The sequence below is a fragment of the Colobus angolensis genome, unplaced genomic scaffold, assembly GCF_000951035.1.
Source record: "Colobus angolensis palliatus isolate OR3802 unplaced genomic scaffold, Cang.pa_1.0 Scaffold62, whole genome shotgun sequence".
NCBI lineage: Eukaryota > Metazoa > Chordata > Mammalia > Primates > Cercopithecidae > Colobus > Colobus angolensis.
This window is the reverse complement of record NW_012119821.1, coordinates 6,850,792-6,867,782: the sequence shown is the minus strand read 5'-3', so window position 1 is coordinate 6,867,782 and position 16,991 is coordinate 6,850,792. Positions and strand designations below refer to the sequence as shown.

Sequence of the window (16,991 nt, the reverse complement as noted above, 5' to 3'; positions counted from 1 at the left end):
AAGATTAGTGCTAGTATTCTTATCCCACATATATCATTCCTATAAATGAAAACAATGTTCTAAAGAAATATTAATATGAAATATCTCACATTATTTCAATGATGGCATTGCTTTCTATAGATAACAGAGTTAGTTAAACAAAGACAAAAAAGGCTCATTATGAGAAATGACAAAAGCCAACTGACTGGATGTTTGACCCATTCAATCATAACACAAAATAGGCACTGTTCAATTAATAATGACAACTGCCAAAGCTTATCTTCTACATATTTGGAAGAAAAGGCATATTTCAGAAGGAAAGCTAAAAGTTTCTTTTGTTTCTTTCTGCCTAGAAATGTCATTATAAATAACAACCACCAAAAAGTAAGAAAAAGACAAATAGCTATATATTATATTGCATATTAAAAGTAGGTGGGAGGATAATCTGTATACAAGTAAACTATTTCTTAATTTGATTTTTTAAAATTGTACCATTAAGTTAAACTAAATGCTAAATAAATAGGCTCAGGAAACTAGTGCTTTCTAAGTCCTCATATCCTCCAAAAAAATATACAAATAACGAGAACAAATAAAACTACACAAATCTCAAGCCTACAGTGCAACTATAAGACAGAGAACACTGCAAACTTCAAATTCCAGTGAGTCTTAATATAAACACCACTTTTCTATCACTGCTAACTTTTGAGAACCCTCTGAAAGCTACTGCAAAGTGGCAGGGCTGGCGGGGTGCAAAAGCAGTGCATGGAAGAGGGAAAAGGAAAATCACTCCCAGATAAATCCATCTTAAGGGCAAAAATACTGAAATGAATCCTGGAAGATTAGAGCACTGACTATAGTTAAAAGAATTAACAGTACACCAGCCTTCCAGTGGCAGTCTCAGAAAGGCATCACTTTCTGGGAGTAGAATATAAAACCGAGATATCCCCTTTGAAAACTGGATGGTGAAGAAAAAAAGAAGCAAGAGAGGAAATTAATGATCCTACAAGATAATTTATAATTCATTTTTATTTTTTTAAATAAAACACCTCCCCACAGTGCTCCTTCTTTAAAGCCACCCACTAAAGAAACTGCCTTTTGCTACACAGAGAGAAAGGGCAATTTTGAACTAAGAATCTTGGAAACCATCCCAAACCGCAAAATGCACAGAGGTAAATATTCTTTATCTATACAATGCTACCGTAAAACTAAAACTGAAAATGCAAAACAAAACCTTTTAGCAAATGAATTCCACCCCCCCACCCCCCTCAATAAACAAACTACCAAACAGAAAAAAACTATAACAAAACACTCACACATTTGGGGACGTGAAACAAACACTCTGAATCCAAAATCCAAAACCTAAGAAAATAAATGGATGACATACATGAAGAAATAAATAAGTAATGGTTACATTCAAGAGAGAAATTGAAAGAAAAAATCAAAATCATATAAGAAATGAGGACTAAATTATAAGGTACCCAAAGGAGAACACATTCAAATAAAAATGAAATAAGGGGATGGCAGAAAGGGTGGAAATGAACCATGAGAATGAAAATGAGATCAAGAAGGAACTAAAAAAGAACAGAAGAAAAGTAGTTGAAAGACATAAAAAGATCCAATGTACATATAAATGGAGTATCCAAAGAAAGAAAAACAAAATAATGAAAGAGAACTAATATTTAAAATTTTAATACTATAAAACTAAAAGACCCGAATATACATATTAAAAAGGCCCACCAGTATATAAAGAAGACTGACCTGCAACATGGAAGACTGAGACATATCCCAGCAAAACCATTAGACTTAAAAGACAAAAATAATCTTGAGGGCCTCAGGGTAAAGATCAAGTAACTTACAGGGGAAGATAATTAGATTGGCATCTGACTTTTCAAAGGCGACATACAAAGTAAGACAACAATGATGCACCATTTTTAAGAAATAAGATTTTATATCCAACAAAGCTGTCCCTTCAAGTATCTAGGGTAAATAGTTTTAAATATACAGAAATCAAGGCAACACTATACACGTGAGCCCTTTTTGGGATACCTTCCACAGAAGGAGCTTCATCCAACTAAGAGCTGACTAAGAAGCTTTGGCAAAAGGGTTGACATATTCAATTGCAAATATAAAACTGAAAGATGCAGAAAAGTGGAAATAATATATAAATGTTAAATGCTCTAAACAATAAAAATAATACATCCCCCAAAATGGGAACAATAAGAGGGGAAAAAGGAAGTAAAATAAGCTCTTTTGACTGCTTTTTTTTTTTTTTTGAGACAGAGTCTCGCTCTGTCGCCCGGGCTGGAGTGCAGTGGCCGGACCTCAGCTCACTGCAAGCTCCGCCTCCCTGGTTCACGCCATTCTCCTGCCTCAGCCTCCCGAGTAGCTGGGACTACAGGCGCCCGCCACCTCGCCCGGCTAGTTTTTTGTATTTTTTAGTAGAGACGGGGTTTCACCGTGTTAGCCAGGATGGTCTCGATCTCCTGACCTCGTGATCCGCCCGTCTCGGCCTCCCAAAGTGCTGGGATTACAAGCTTGAGCCACCGCGCCCGGCCAGCTCTTTTGACTGTTATACAAGAAACAAATGAAGTCAAGGGACAGCAATAAAAACTAAAAAACTAGACAGTCGTGGATTAAATGGGAAAATGAGGCACTAAGGGCTTTAAAAAAGGCATATACGACTTTTGCTTCTGGCCATAATATAGGACCTGGAATGGACTTACTCTTCCACCATAAACAACTAGAAAAATTATAAAGAAAAAGGTGGGGGTTACCACTGTTCCTAGACATTGGAAAGCAGGCAATGCAGGACTACAATTCTTTACAGAAAAGAAACAAACAAGATGAGCTCTACAACTGTACCGCTTCCTTCTGACAGCAGTTCCCAGAATGCAATTCAGAAATTTCAAACATAGCAAAGGGGTCTCATTGAGTTACAAATATAGATTAGAATTCTGAAAGGATGATGCAGCTGAATTTGTGTGTACTGAAGAGGAGGAAGTTACACAGAAAAATAACTCCAGAAATCTAAATGGGGGTCTCACTGAAGGCCATAAAAAAAGGTCCTGGAAGATGACACACCACATGAAGAAAGAGGCCATGTGGGGAAGATTCGAAGCACCCCACCCAATAGCTAGCACTAAAACCCCGGATATGCAAAAGAAGCCATCTTGGAACCTTCCAGCCCTGCCCAGCTGCCATCTAAAAGCAGCTACAACATTTGTAGCAGAAAGATCACCCAGTCAGCCCAGAGTCTTGGAAAATAATACATCATTGTCAAAAAAAAAAAAAAACAGGGAGTAGTTATAAATGTATGGTCATTTTTTTGGTTTCTCAATGATTTGTTTTTGATTCCCAATGATTTATCTCAAACTTTCACCCACAATCAGTGAAGTGAAGGTGACACATACTGGAAACTAAAGACGACGGGTACTGTGGCAGCCTAGACAAAAAGTTCAAAGGAGCCTTCTGGAGCTGCGAGTGGGACCTCGAACATGGCTGTCAGCAATACCTCTCACAGATTCTGAGACCAGAGGATGTACAAGAAGTTTTTTCTTTTAAAAGTTGACAATTGGTGTATCATACTGTGATCGTTTAGTAGAAGCAGAATTATAAAAAATTATGATAATATTCTAGTGAAACTAAATTAAATGCTGGGACTCTTTTAGATGAGATGAATGCTTGTGTTGCTTTGATTCTTAATGACTTTACATGAGTTCTTTATGGTCCTAAAGGTCCAAATAAAAATAAGAGAGAAAGAACACTCTAGAAGATATGACTTGGTATTTGCAGCATCTGGAATGCAATCAGTCTCTGCATCTAAAATACAGAGTTGATCAGCAGTTCACTTTAGATGATCCCATCAGATAGTAAGCACTTCCTGGCAGTTATGTGCAAGTGACTCAGATGGTCCAACCAGCATCCATGATCTTTCTAATAGCTTTGTGGCCCCACAAAGGGGTGTTCTAAATCTGCGAAGATCTCCCACTGGAAGACCTGTTTTTGAGCCTAGGTCTGTTTTCAGTTCAAGATGACAGTAATTGTAATAAAGAATTATATTTTACTGGACACTAGCACTGATATGCCAAATATTAACTTTACTTAATAGGCTGTGTTTAGTATAAGATATGTATCTGGGGGAACTATGGATATTTGTTCTCATTTTCCTCAAATACAAAGCCTGACATCTGATATTTACTTATTGTTTGGTCTTTCTAGATTATTGCAGTGGAATTGTCTGTTAATAATTATGAAAAACTACAAAGTACACTTGTATTATCATACTCATTTGTTTTGTTATGTTTTGTTTTGAGACAGGGTCTTGCTCTGTTACCCAGGCTGGAGTGCAATGGTGCAATCATAACTCACTGCAGCCTCGATTTTCCAGGCTCAAGTGATCCTCCACCTCAGCCTCCTGAGTAGCTGGGACAATAGGCGTATGCCACCATGCTCAGCTAATTTTTTATTATTATTACTTTTAGTGGTGACAAGGTTTTGCTGTGTTACCCAGGCTGGTCTCAAACTCCTGAGCCCAAGCAATTCTCCCACATCAGCCTCCCGAAGTGCTGGGATTTAAGGTGTGAGCCACTGTGCGGGTCTGCCATACTAGTTTGAAGATGAAGAAACTTTCCTCAAGACATTATAAACAGACATTTCAGAAGTGATACTGGTAGAGTTAAAAATATATAGTTGCCAGTTTTCTTAATGATTGAAAAGTTACTAAGTTAATATAAATACCTAACATAAAGTTTATGTATAATGGCATAATTTTTCCTCATTTCCATTTCTCTTAAAGATCTGCCCATGCACAATCATCCTACACTAGTCTCTAATGTGAATGCTCTAATTCTTACCCTTTATACACACGTCATGCTCTTCTCCTTTCTTACACTCCATCATTACTTCTTAACACACTGCAAGCCCTACACATCCGGAGAGAGAACAACCCATATACCATCTCAGCAAAGTCCCATTTTTACTATTGAACCCTTCTATATGTCATTCCCTAATGTGTATCCCTTCTCTGAATGTCTGTTACACTTATACTACAAATCAAAGCCTTGTATTTAAACATTCATTGCTTGGAATAGGTAGCCTAGTTATTTCAGACATCTACATCTTGAGTATCCAAGTGTTCCTTCCATTCCTTGACAATAGATGACATTTCTTCTAAGTGACTTGTATTTCTTATAGCATGGATCCAATTTCAGATGTCCCACAAATTCCCTGAAATTTACAACAAAGTTTTATGCAAAATGTTTTTCAGGGAACTGGTATATAGCTTTCATCATATTTTCTAATTATCATGCAATACAAAATGGCCAAGAACCTCTGCCAAATGATGAGTGCCCATTATTCACACAAAAAATATTGTTGATTTAAAAACTGTCTTTTGTCATGCAGCAAAATATTAAAACCTACCTCAAAACTAACAAAAAGTTTTAGTCATTTGGAAAAAAAAAAAAGAAAGAAAGAAAAACCCTCTACTTACTGTGTGTAGAAATTCAAACCTTGGAAACTATTCAACTTTTATTTACAGCAGACACATTTTTTACTTCAGTATAATAAAGAGGTATTTCTTGGGTTTTCTAAAACATGAAACCATGAGCCTTTTCTGTTTTTTAGTACTCTAACAGAATTAGTTTCTTAATTAAGCCTTATGTAAACATAAATATGAGTGCATTCTTAAGAAATTGATAAGAAACCGTAATGGATGGAAAAAATATTTAAAGGCAAGAATAAAGCAATGCTCCCTCCATCACCTGATTATATGGTACAGAAAAAAATTACATATGCACTAACTTTAATTCTCTCTGGCTCATGAGATTACTTTTCTATTTGCTAGGAAACGTAAGTCCTGCGAAGTTTTCATAGCAAACAAACCAAAATTATTTTTTTAACTTTTAAGTTCAGGAGTACATGTGCAGGATTCTTACACAGGTAACTGTCTGTCATGGGGGTGTGTTGTGCATATGATTTAATTACCCAGGTATTAAACCTACTACCCATTAGTTATGTTTCCTGATCCTCTCCCTCCTCCTATCCTCTACCCTCCGGTAGGCCCCACTGTGTGTTGCTCTCCTCTAAAATACAACCAAAAAAAATTTTTTAAGTGAACTTTATGAACAATTTGTTGTTATTACATGCTCACACACTGTATCACTCCAGAGGTTTAAGGATTTTATGCTATATCTGCATGGTTACTCTGCTGGCCATCTTAGAGAAGAATCTTGAAGTCTCTCAAAAATAAACTTGCTTTTCTCACTTTTATGGTTGCTTTTTGCCTCTTAAACAAATTTTTCTATGCTCACAGAATTTGTGAACTGACAGGACATTTTATCTCCTTCACCAGAAAACAAATTTTTTATGTCAAACAAAAAAGATTAAATCACCTACTGCTTCTAAGATGCTTTATTTGCCTGTCCTTTAAACTTGGTATAAAATAATCTGTTTCCAAGCAGTGTGGCATTGCTTTCTTTCCCCAAGAGGAAAGGATGACTAATACTTGCCTTTTAACTATTTTTTATCCTGCACTTACTCTGAGGCCTTCATGAAATTCTTCAGTCTTAAAGTGGGCAGCCTCTCCAAAGAAAGTACTCCATTACCAACAACATACAATGCTTTTTAAATGGACTAATAAAAAACCATTTTATATTTTATTTTGGTATCTAGTGGGAAAACATTAATAACTAAAAATTTACAAAAAATAACTTGCAATCGCAGGAAACATGTCTTTATGTTTATTATGTTGAACAGGCCCTACTTTTTAGATGCATAATGTTATACGGTATCAGAGTTACAAATTAACAAATGTCATCAACCAGATGGATTTATCATTTTTCAAAAATACAATCTTACCTGATTAAGAGAAGTGGTATCTGTAAGTACAGCATCAGGAGGTCTATTAGGTATGGCTACAGCTACCTAAAATTAAGACATGACATGTTAAATCTTAAATGTAAATTATCATTATTCTCTTTAACCAAACTAACATTTGATACACAACCATGTTTCAATACAATAAACTCTGCGAATTGGATAAAAGAGCTTTAAAAAAAAATTCATGTTCAGGAAATAATGATATTTAAAATTTCATAACTCCTAGCTTCATCTACACTATGATTTGCCTGAAATGACCTTTTTAAATGTAAAGAATTATGTAATCAGATTCGTCCTCCAGGCCACAATGGAGAAAAAGTTAAGGACAGTTTTTCCCTATGTAAAAGACGAGAACAACTACAAGAATTAGACATACAATTCACATCTAAATTGATTCAGTCTTTAAAACTGGTCTTTTAAATCCTTGCATATTTTAATTTGCCATCTTAATAACAGTCAGTTACCAAAAATATTTGAATTATTATGATCCCTTAATGCCAACACTTAAAACTCCTTTTTGATGAAAAGTTTGCAACATCTACAACGTAAGTATCTGAGTGCCAGTTTATGGTTGATTTAAACCAAAGTAAACATAAAAAATTCAAGTAGCTAATATCTACTTTTCAATAATTTATAACAGAGGCAAAATTTTATTATTCATTTATTCTCAATTAGGTAAATTTTCCACAATAAAGTTTTTATCCTTTTAAAGAGTTAATCAAGCCTGTAATCCCAGCACTTTGGGAGGCCGAGACGGGCGGATCACGAGGTCAGCAGATCGAGACCATCCTGGCTAACACAGTGAAACCTCGTCTCTACTGAAAAATACAAAAAACTAGCCGGGTGAGGTGGCGGGCGCCTGTAGTCCCAGCTACTCGGGAGGCTGAGGCAGGAGAATGGCGTGAACCCGGGAGGCGGAGCTTGCAGTGAGCTGAGATCCGGCCACTGCACTCCAGCCTGGGCGACAGAGCGAGACTCTGTCTCAAAAAAAAAAAAAAAAAAAAAAAAGAGTTAAGAAATCCGTGATTTTTCATTACTAAAATGCCACGCTTAGATATATTCCCAAACTTATCCTCACAAACTCCCCACACCCAAAAACATAAAAAAAGATCATGGGGGAAGCTGCCGCTTCTAAAAACAAACAAAAGGCAGCCTGCTGTTTTTCAAAAATCCTTGCATGAATTACACTCCTTTGCTTCAGTTGTATCCAGTGTATTTTGCAGGTTTTATTTGTATATTTATTTTCAATGCATTCTACTAGGTTTTGGAGGACCTGACTTCAATCTATAGGTCCTGAGCAGTCTTTTAAAATTTCTGAGTACCAAGAGTTCTCTGAACCTGTCTTGATTCTGAGGGCAGCCTGATTAAAAATTAAAAAATTTTGAGTACCTTTTATTCCACAAAATCCATTGTATGCCATGTATACAAAGGGCATTTAAGATGGACAGTGCTGCCATGGTAGTTATTACTGTTAACAGACTAGAAACTCGTTTATGGCACAGGGCTTCACCATGACTCGATATCATCTCTGATTTTTTTCTCAAAGCAACAAGTAATACTTGTGATGAGTGCTCAGAGAATGGTATCTAGTTTAGATTATTTTCTGCTCTACAATAATTCATTATTGCCCAATATTAAAAAGAACATACAGGAAGCCCAAGGTGGATAGGACACCTGAGGTGAGGAGTTCGAGAGAAGCCTGGCCAACATGGTGAAACCCCATCTCTACTAAAAACACAAAAATTAGCCAGGCATGGTAGTGGGCGCCTGTAATCCCAGCTACTTGGGAGACTGAGGCAGGAGGATCACTTGAGCCCAGGAGGCAGAGGTTGCAGTGAGCTGAGATCGTACCACTGCACTCCAGGCTGGGCGATACAGCGAGACTCCATCTCAAAAAAAAAGAAAAAAAAAAGAACATACAGTTAAAAAGGAAAAACAAATAGCATGTTATATTTACTTCATCTAATACAGCCTCAGACTTGTATTATTTTACCCTTTCTAAAATAATATCTTCACTAAAAGCTTACAAGTTTTAAGAGTGAATATAACATTTCCAAGCTTTTCATTCAGACAATGCCACTGCATATGTTTGTGCAGTGCATAACTTGCCTTAGGGTTCTTAACAACTCATAATTTGCTACCGGTGAATAGATACAACCTCACATAAATCATACTCAGTTAATACCTGTCCAGGTAATTTTTTCACATCCAAGCAGTAAGTGAGCACATTTTTTTTTTAAATGTGGGCCCGGGATATTGTTTTCATATAATATTGATCAAGATTAATTTTTCAAACAGCTTTACTGACTCAATACACATCTAATTCGCCCATTTAAAATGTAAAATCCAGTGATTTTTAGTATATTCGCAGAGCTGTCTAACCATCACCAGAATCAACTTCAGCACATTTTCATGTCCCCAAAAGAAAACCTATACTCATCAGCAGTCACTCTCTATTGTCTCCTTTCTCCTCCAGCCCCTGGCAACCTCTAATCTACTTTGTGACTCTACAGATTTGCCTATCCTGGGTATTCCACATAAATACAGTATGTGGTCACTTGCTATCAATCTGAAGAACTTTCTTTAGTATTTCTTGTAAGGCAAGACTGCTAACAACAAATCCTCTCAGTTTTTGTTGTCCAGAAATGTCTTTATTTTGCATTCATTTTGGAAAGATCATTTTGCTGGTTATAAAATTATTGGTTTGTTTTTTTTTTCCTTTCAGCACTCTGAATACATTAGCCTACTATCTTTTGACTTCCATTGTTTCTGATGAGAAGTCAGAGGTCAGCTCTTAATGTTATTGGGGTTCCTTTGTAAGTAATGAGTCATTTTTTCTCTCATTTTCAACATTTTCTTTTTGTTTCTGGCTTTCAACACTTTTACTACAATGAAGAGAATATGGATCTCTTTAAATATATAATCTATTTGGAGTTGACTGAGCTTCTTGGATGTATAATGTTTTTCATAAAAAGCCATTATTTCCTCAAAATTTTGTTCTGCTCCTTTCTCTCTGTCTGATACACCCATTATATGAATGTTAGTGTGCTTAATGATACTCCACCTTTCTCTAAGGCTCTTCATTCTTTTTCCTTCTCTTCGCTGTGGTTCTCTCTGTTCTTTAGTTTGTATAATCACTATCAATCTATCTTTAAGCTTTTTTGATTCTTTCTTCTGTCAGCTCTAATCTACATCTGGCCCTTCAACAGTAAATCTGTCATTTCAGTTATTATACTTTCAGCTCCAAAACTTCTATTTGGGTCTTTGTAATAATTTATATATATTTAGTAACATTTAAGCATGGTTTCCTTTAATTCTTTGAACATAATTAGAGCAGATGTTTTGAAGTCTGTCTACTAAGTCCTCTCAAAGGCAGTTTCTGTTGCCTGCTTGTTTTTTCCCTCTGTGCATCACACTCTCCTGTTTCTTCCATGTCTAATAATTTTGTGTTGCTAACTGGGAATTTCAGATAATAGATTATAACAACTCTAGACACTAATCCCCCACCCCTTCCAGGGCTTGTTGCTGTTGTTTATTTATTTAGTAACTTAGCTAGACTCTTACATGTGAGTCTATTCTCCCAACAAGGTACAGCCTCTGATATTGCTCCTCAGAGGGTGCGCCTTGAGTCTGTGCAGTCACCCTGGGATGACACTGGTTTCGGCAGGACTCTCTTTGACTGTCTCTCCTTGGTCTTTCTATTAAACTGTCTGCCTCTTTTGGTATCATACCCAGTTGTTAGGTTCCATTAATTGCCAGATGACTGTTCTTTTTTTTTTTCAACAGGGTCCTGGGATATAAATTGTTCAACAATCTAATCCAATTAAATTCAAGTCTCTTTGCAAGGGTAGTCATTGAGGCCAGTCTTTGAGGTTTGTTATAATCCCAGAAGGGCTTTTCTTAGCTATCTCTTTCCCTGGTTCTTTCTAGTAAACGTCTAGCTAGGCTACACTTTAGCTTCTGCTGTTATGGAACTACCAGCCTTCTCTTAATTGCTTATCACTACAGTCACACCTTGTTTTTGAGGGCATCCTTGAGCTTGAAATTCCAAATACTCAGTTACAAAAAGAGTCTATTTCCTTGAGAAGAGGATCAGAGCTTTGTGTTACTACAGGCTTCCTCTCCCTCTAGGCAGAACTTCTGCAGCAATGGTGACATACTTCTCTCCAAGTGATACACTTGCTTTACAAGAATGAAGCAGGGCAGGTGTAGTAGCTGCTGTTCTTCTCAGCTGGCTCTCCAACCATGGAACCTCCATGCTACAGGAAAGCTAGGGGCAAGTGCAATCAGGGCCCCAGTATTCTTAGCCTGCCATAGGTAGGGTAAAGTTTCCACTCTGTAAGTAGGGGCCGGATGGAGAAATAGAGTCTCACAAGTCAGTCACTTGTACCTGAAATAGAGCATCTGCAATTCAGAGCTAGTGAGAAGGATGAGAAAAGTTAACAGCCTGCCCCTCCTGGGAAGACAGCATGGCAGAGGTCTCCTACATTCTTGGCTGGGGGACAGACACCTGGGGGACAGTTTCTGTCATGCTCAGCCAGGAGAGGAAGAACAAAGGGAGGGGTTGTGGCTTAAATGCCACACAGTCTCACTGGTCTTACCGAAATACAATAGATTTTCTTGAATAAATGTTTCTTTGCTTGCTCTATACCCTTAGGACAATTTCCAGAGACATTAAATAGCTGTGTTTTAAAATAACTTTTTACAAGTCATGGTTGTTTCACTGACAGGAAAGTTCAAGGAGCTTCTTATGCCACCATTCCAGAAGTCTTTTCCCAATACTGCTTTAAATAATACTTTATTTACTACAGAAGAATATTCACTACAGTATAATCTTATTGCCACAAATAATTTAAAGGTAAAGCCAGATTAATGTGAAATCCAAATTATTAAATATTGTTAGGAAAAAATGTTTTTAGAATCTGAGAACAAAAGAATAACCAGAATTATCTTGCATAAGAGAAATACTTAGGTCTGTTAATAAATGAAGGTTTTAATCCATATAAGGATCACTTGTGTTCAATTTTTCTAAAAACTTTTGGGATCTGCAAAGATTGTACAAGAAAATAACAAATATTCCCACAATTATTTCAGATACATTATACTTAACTCAGCAAGGCTTTTCTATATATAAAATATGTTGTATATAGAATACATAAACACGAACAGCACTTCGAATTCAAGGAATGCACTCTAATTCAAAGTACTGATTACCAAGTCTCTACACTGTAAGATTACATATATGGTAATATAAGATCAATATACAGTTGACCCTTAAACAATGTAGGGCTTGGGAGCACTGAATATGCAGTCAAAAATTCACATGTAACTTTTGACTCCAATAACATAAACCATCAATTGACACGTATTTTGTGTTATATTATTATATTCTGTATTATTACAATAAAATAAGCTAGGAAAATGGCTGCTGCCTCGTCTGAAATCAGCACATCCCATGGAGGAAGGAGTCCTGCTTTGCTGCATCGTCTATCCCAGGGTGTAATGTTGGTAAATGAGTAACTCTAGCATTTGTACAATGCTCCCTAGGACTCCTGCAGCAGTCAACCAAGCACAGGGACGTAATTGAATCTGGAGTTTCCTGGGGCCTTGTTTTGAAAAAGACTTGACATACACATAGAAAGAAAGGCATAGAAATAAATGTTCACTTGTCTCTGCGAAAAAAAAATAATAATAATAAGCTAGGAAAAAGAAAATGTCACGAAAATCATAAAAACATGAAAGAATATTTACTATTCAGTAAGTGGAAGCAGATCATCATAAAGGTCTTCATCCTCATCATCTTCACACTGGGTAGGCTGAGGAGGAGGAGGAGGAGGAAGAGGGGTTGGTCTTGCTGTGCCAGGGGTGGCAGATGTATAAGAAAATTTGCCTATAAGAGGGCTCATGCAGTTCAAACTCATGCTGTTCAAGTCTCAATTGTATAGATAAGAATCCTTAACTACACATATATTTAGCTTATAAAGCCATGGCTTACCTTGACTTTGTCTGATGTCCGTTTTCCACCAAAGCCTCCAGAGCCAACAAGAAAGAGAGAGAACTGATTGTGGCATATAAGTTCCTTCTCAGAATAAGAATAGACTGAAAAGTAAATAAAAGAAAAAATAAAAGAAGTTACTACCAAAAGACATAACTAGTTAACCAAGATAGGTTCAGAAATTCCTGTCAAGGTTTCAAAAACAAAATCCAATTACTGAAAGAGTTCTAACATGTAAAGGTGTCCAAGTTTGGATTACAAAGCATTCATTTTAATCCATTCATACCAGATTCTGAAAGGCAGAGAGAAGAGGAGTTTCAAAAATCCTTTCTTAACTATGAAATAGCAGTTCTTTCACTTTTCTTAAGGCTCTCCAACTGCTATTCAGATTCCAATTATTTCCACCTTAAACATTTCAAATAATCCCACTACCTGTACTTAACCACACTTGAACTTAACAAACATTCTGCCAAAGCAGTCAAGAAGAGCATGGAGAGGAAATAAGTGGGAATGAAGGTATAAGCCACATGAGGGCAGGATCATGGCTGTTCTGCTCACTCTTTATTTTCCCATCAACTAGACTAGTTCCTGTGCAGAAAAAAGGGCACCTATAAGTGTTTATTAATTAATAAATCAGTGAATAAATGATATGAGCGAGCGAGTGAGCAAGTAACAAATAAGACAGCTGTCCCTCTATTTATTAACTTACTAGGGACAGATTATTATCTGTTTCATATCTAGCTCAGCAAACGTAGAAATATGATTTTAAATTGCATACTAAAGAAAAATCTAATTATAACCAAAAATAAGGAAAGGCATGTCAATGTATTTCAAGTAAGATTTTTATTTTTATCACACAGGCAATTGAATAACTAATTTCACCTATACTCTGTCTACAAATTCTAATATACTAAGGACCATTACCAAGTTGTATTTCAATAAATGGAACAGATCAAGAGAGAACAGTAAAAATTAAAGCAATGTTTCTGCAGGACTTTTTTTTTTTTTGGTATATTACATTTGGTACAATGGTGAGAAGACTAAAAGAGAAATGGGAGTATAGTAGCCAAGTGTTGGCCAACATCTGGAATGACAAGTATGAAAACCTAAAAAGAGAAGAGAAAGGAAGAGAAAAAGGAGGAGAAGAAAGATAAAAACATACATAATGTTTAAGAGCATCAGAAATGTTCTCAATTGATTATTAAGCAAAAATAAAGTAAGTTCCAAAACAGTATATACAGTATAACCTCCTACGTATTTACAACAAAAATGATAAACTTATATTCCAAATATTAAATAATGTCAAACTTTATACTGTTCTTAGTTTCCAAAATTACTGACAACAAATATCTACTTTTTTGTTCTTAAACTTTAAAACTTGCAAATTTTAAATTTATAAATCTAAATTTAATTTTTAAAATTTACAAACTTTAAGCATCATATCTTTATCTTATGTTTAATTACTAGTATTTCAACATTTATTAAACTACTATAATCTTTTTTCCCCACTGCAAATAAAATGTGGCTGTGGTGTTTAAACCACATCATAAGTTCAAGTCTAGAAACTTATAAAAGCGTAAGTCTAGGAGCCTAACTACCATTTAAAAGAATAATTCAGTGGTCAAATATGTTCCAAGGTCCAAATAGCTAACACATTAAAGAATATCTGAAATACAGCCTAACTGTCAAGTGAGGACTATCTAATATTCCTTCCTGCCAAAAACATAACTCCAGCAAGCTTAATTCTCCTCTACATTATCAATACCCTTGTGCTTTCTCACATTTCTCACCCTTGTGCTTTGGTTATGTTGTTTTAAATCCAATGAAATGCCTCACCCTTCCCAGCCTGAGCCCAGAAATTCCCCTCCTTCTTCACTTTTCTTAGAGTTTAAAAATGCTTATCTTGTTTTCTTACAAATTGGAAAACAAATACTAACTTATTAATCAACTTCTATGGTGAAGTATTATGTCATACACAAAGCCTATCAATCTAATAATATTATAAGAATTGTAAATAAATTACCATCCATAATAATCACTACACCGGATCCTTTATCTAGGACATCAGCAACAATTGCTTCACATTTTAATTTTCCTAGAAAGAAAAGTAAAAGAAATACAGTGTCTTAAAAACCAAAGATTACTATAAGCTGTGAAAGAATTTAATAGCATTTCCACTGTAAGCTCAGCAAAACTAAAAAACTATGGTTTGAAATAATGTTCCTGAACAACAGATGCTGGAGAGGATGTAAAGAAATAGGAACACTTTTACACTGTTGGAAGGAGTGTAAATTAGTTCAACCACTGTGGAAGACAGTGTGGCGATTCCTCAAGGATCTAGAACTAGAAATACCATTTGACCTAGCAAACCCATTACTGGGTATATACCCAAAGGATTATAAATCATGCTGCTATAAAGACACATGCACACGTGTATTTATTGCAGCACTATTCACAATAGCAAAGACTTGGAATCAATCCAAATGTCCATCAATAATAGACTGGATAAAGAAAATGTGGCACATATACACCATGGAATACTATGCAGCCATAAAAAAGAATGAGTTCATGTCCTTTACAGGGACATGGATGATGCTGGAAACCATCATTCTCAGCAAACTATCACAAGATCAGAAAACCAAACACCACATGTTCTCACTCGTAAGTGGGAGCTGAACAATGAGATCACATGGACATGGGGAGGGGAGCATCACACACTGGGGTCTGTCAAGGGGTGGGAGGAAGGGGAGGGATAATATTAGGAGAAATACCTAATACAGGTGATGCGTTGATGGGTGCAGCAAACCCCACCATGGCACGTGTATACCTGTTTAACAAAACTGCACGTTGTGCACATGTACCCCAGAACTTAAAGTATAATAAAAATAATAATGTTCCTGAACTCACTAGAAAAAATAATTCAACATTAAAAGCAGTCAGAATACCTGAATCACTAAATTTCAAACATCAATATTTCATACATTAGATTTTTTAAAATAACCATTGGCAATGTCAAGGATCCCTCTTGGTCTCTTTTGACCCTGTTATTCAACAAACATCTGTTGAGCATACAACCAATACCATTTACCCCATTTTTTCTTAAATTTCTATTCAACACAGTACTGTAAGTCCTACCCAGAGCAATGAGGCAAGAAAAAAAAAATTTTTTTAAGACATCCAAATAGGAAAAGAAGTCAAATTATCTCTCTTCACCAATGATATGATTCTATACCTAGAAAACACTAAAGACGCCATCTACCAAAAGGCTCCTAGAACTCATATGAGTCAAGTAAAAGTTTCAGGATACAAAATCAATGAACAAAAAAAAGAGTAGCATTTCCATACACCAATAATATTCAAGTTGAGAGCCAAATCAAGAATGCAATCTCATTTACAATAGCCACAAAAAAATAAAATATCTAGGAATACATCTAACCAAGGCGGTGAAAGATCTCCATAGGAGAACTATAAAACACTGCTGAAAGAAATCACAGATAACACAAACAAATGCAAAAACATTTCACACTCATGGGTTGGAAGAATCAATTATTGTTAAAATGGTGGTACTATTTAAAGCAATCCGCGGATTCGATGCTGTTCCTATGAAACTACCAATGTCATTTTTTACAGAATTAGAAAAAATTATTCTAAAATTCATATGGTACCAGGAAGAGCCAGAATAGTCAAAGCAATCCTAAGTAAAAAAAACAAAGCTGGAGGTATCACATTACCTGACTTGAAACTATACTATAAAACTACAGTAAACCAAAACAGCATGGCACTGGTACAAGAAAAGTCCAGTGGAAAAGAACAGAGAACCCAGAAGTAAATCTACACACCTATAACCATCTGATCTTTGACAAAGTTGACAAATATAGGGAATGGGGAAAGGACTCCCTGTTCAATAAACGGTGCTGGGATAACTGGCTAGCCATATGCAGAAAAATGAAATTAGACTCCCACCTTTCATCATATACAAAAATTAACTCAAGATGGATTAAATATTTAGATGTAAGACCTCAAAGTACTAAAATTCTAGAATAAAACCTAGGAAATACCATTCTGGACATCAGCCTTAGGAAATAATTTATGGCTAAGTCCTCAAAAGCAATTACAACCAAAACAAACATTAACAAGT

General features: G+C 35.9%; 1 protein-coding gene across 3 annotated transcripts in view; it reads right to left on the bottom strand.

The window, feature by feature from the left end:
* Positions 1-16,991, bottom strand: part of HSD17B4 (hydroxysteroid (17-beta) dehydrogenase 4) — an 87,932-nt gene that overhangs the window by 18,904 nt on the left and 52,037 nt on the right. For all 3 annotated transcript variants that reach the window (XM_011963685.1, XM_011963686.1, XM_011963687.1), the window contains 3 exons: positions 14,877-14,948; positions 12,854-12,957; positions 6,838-6,903 (listed from right to left, as the gene is read on the bottom strand). In XM_011963685.1, coding sequence (XP_011819075.1) covers positions 6,838-6,903; positions 12,854-12,957; positions 14,877-14,948 — 242 coding nt within the window. The remainder of the gene's footprint in view (positions 1-6,837; positions 6,904-12,853; positions 12,958-14,876; positions 14,949-16,991) is intronic.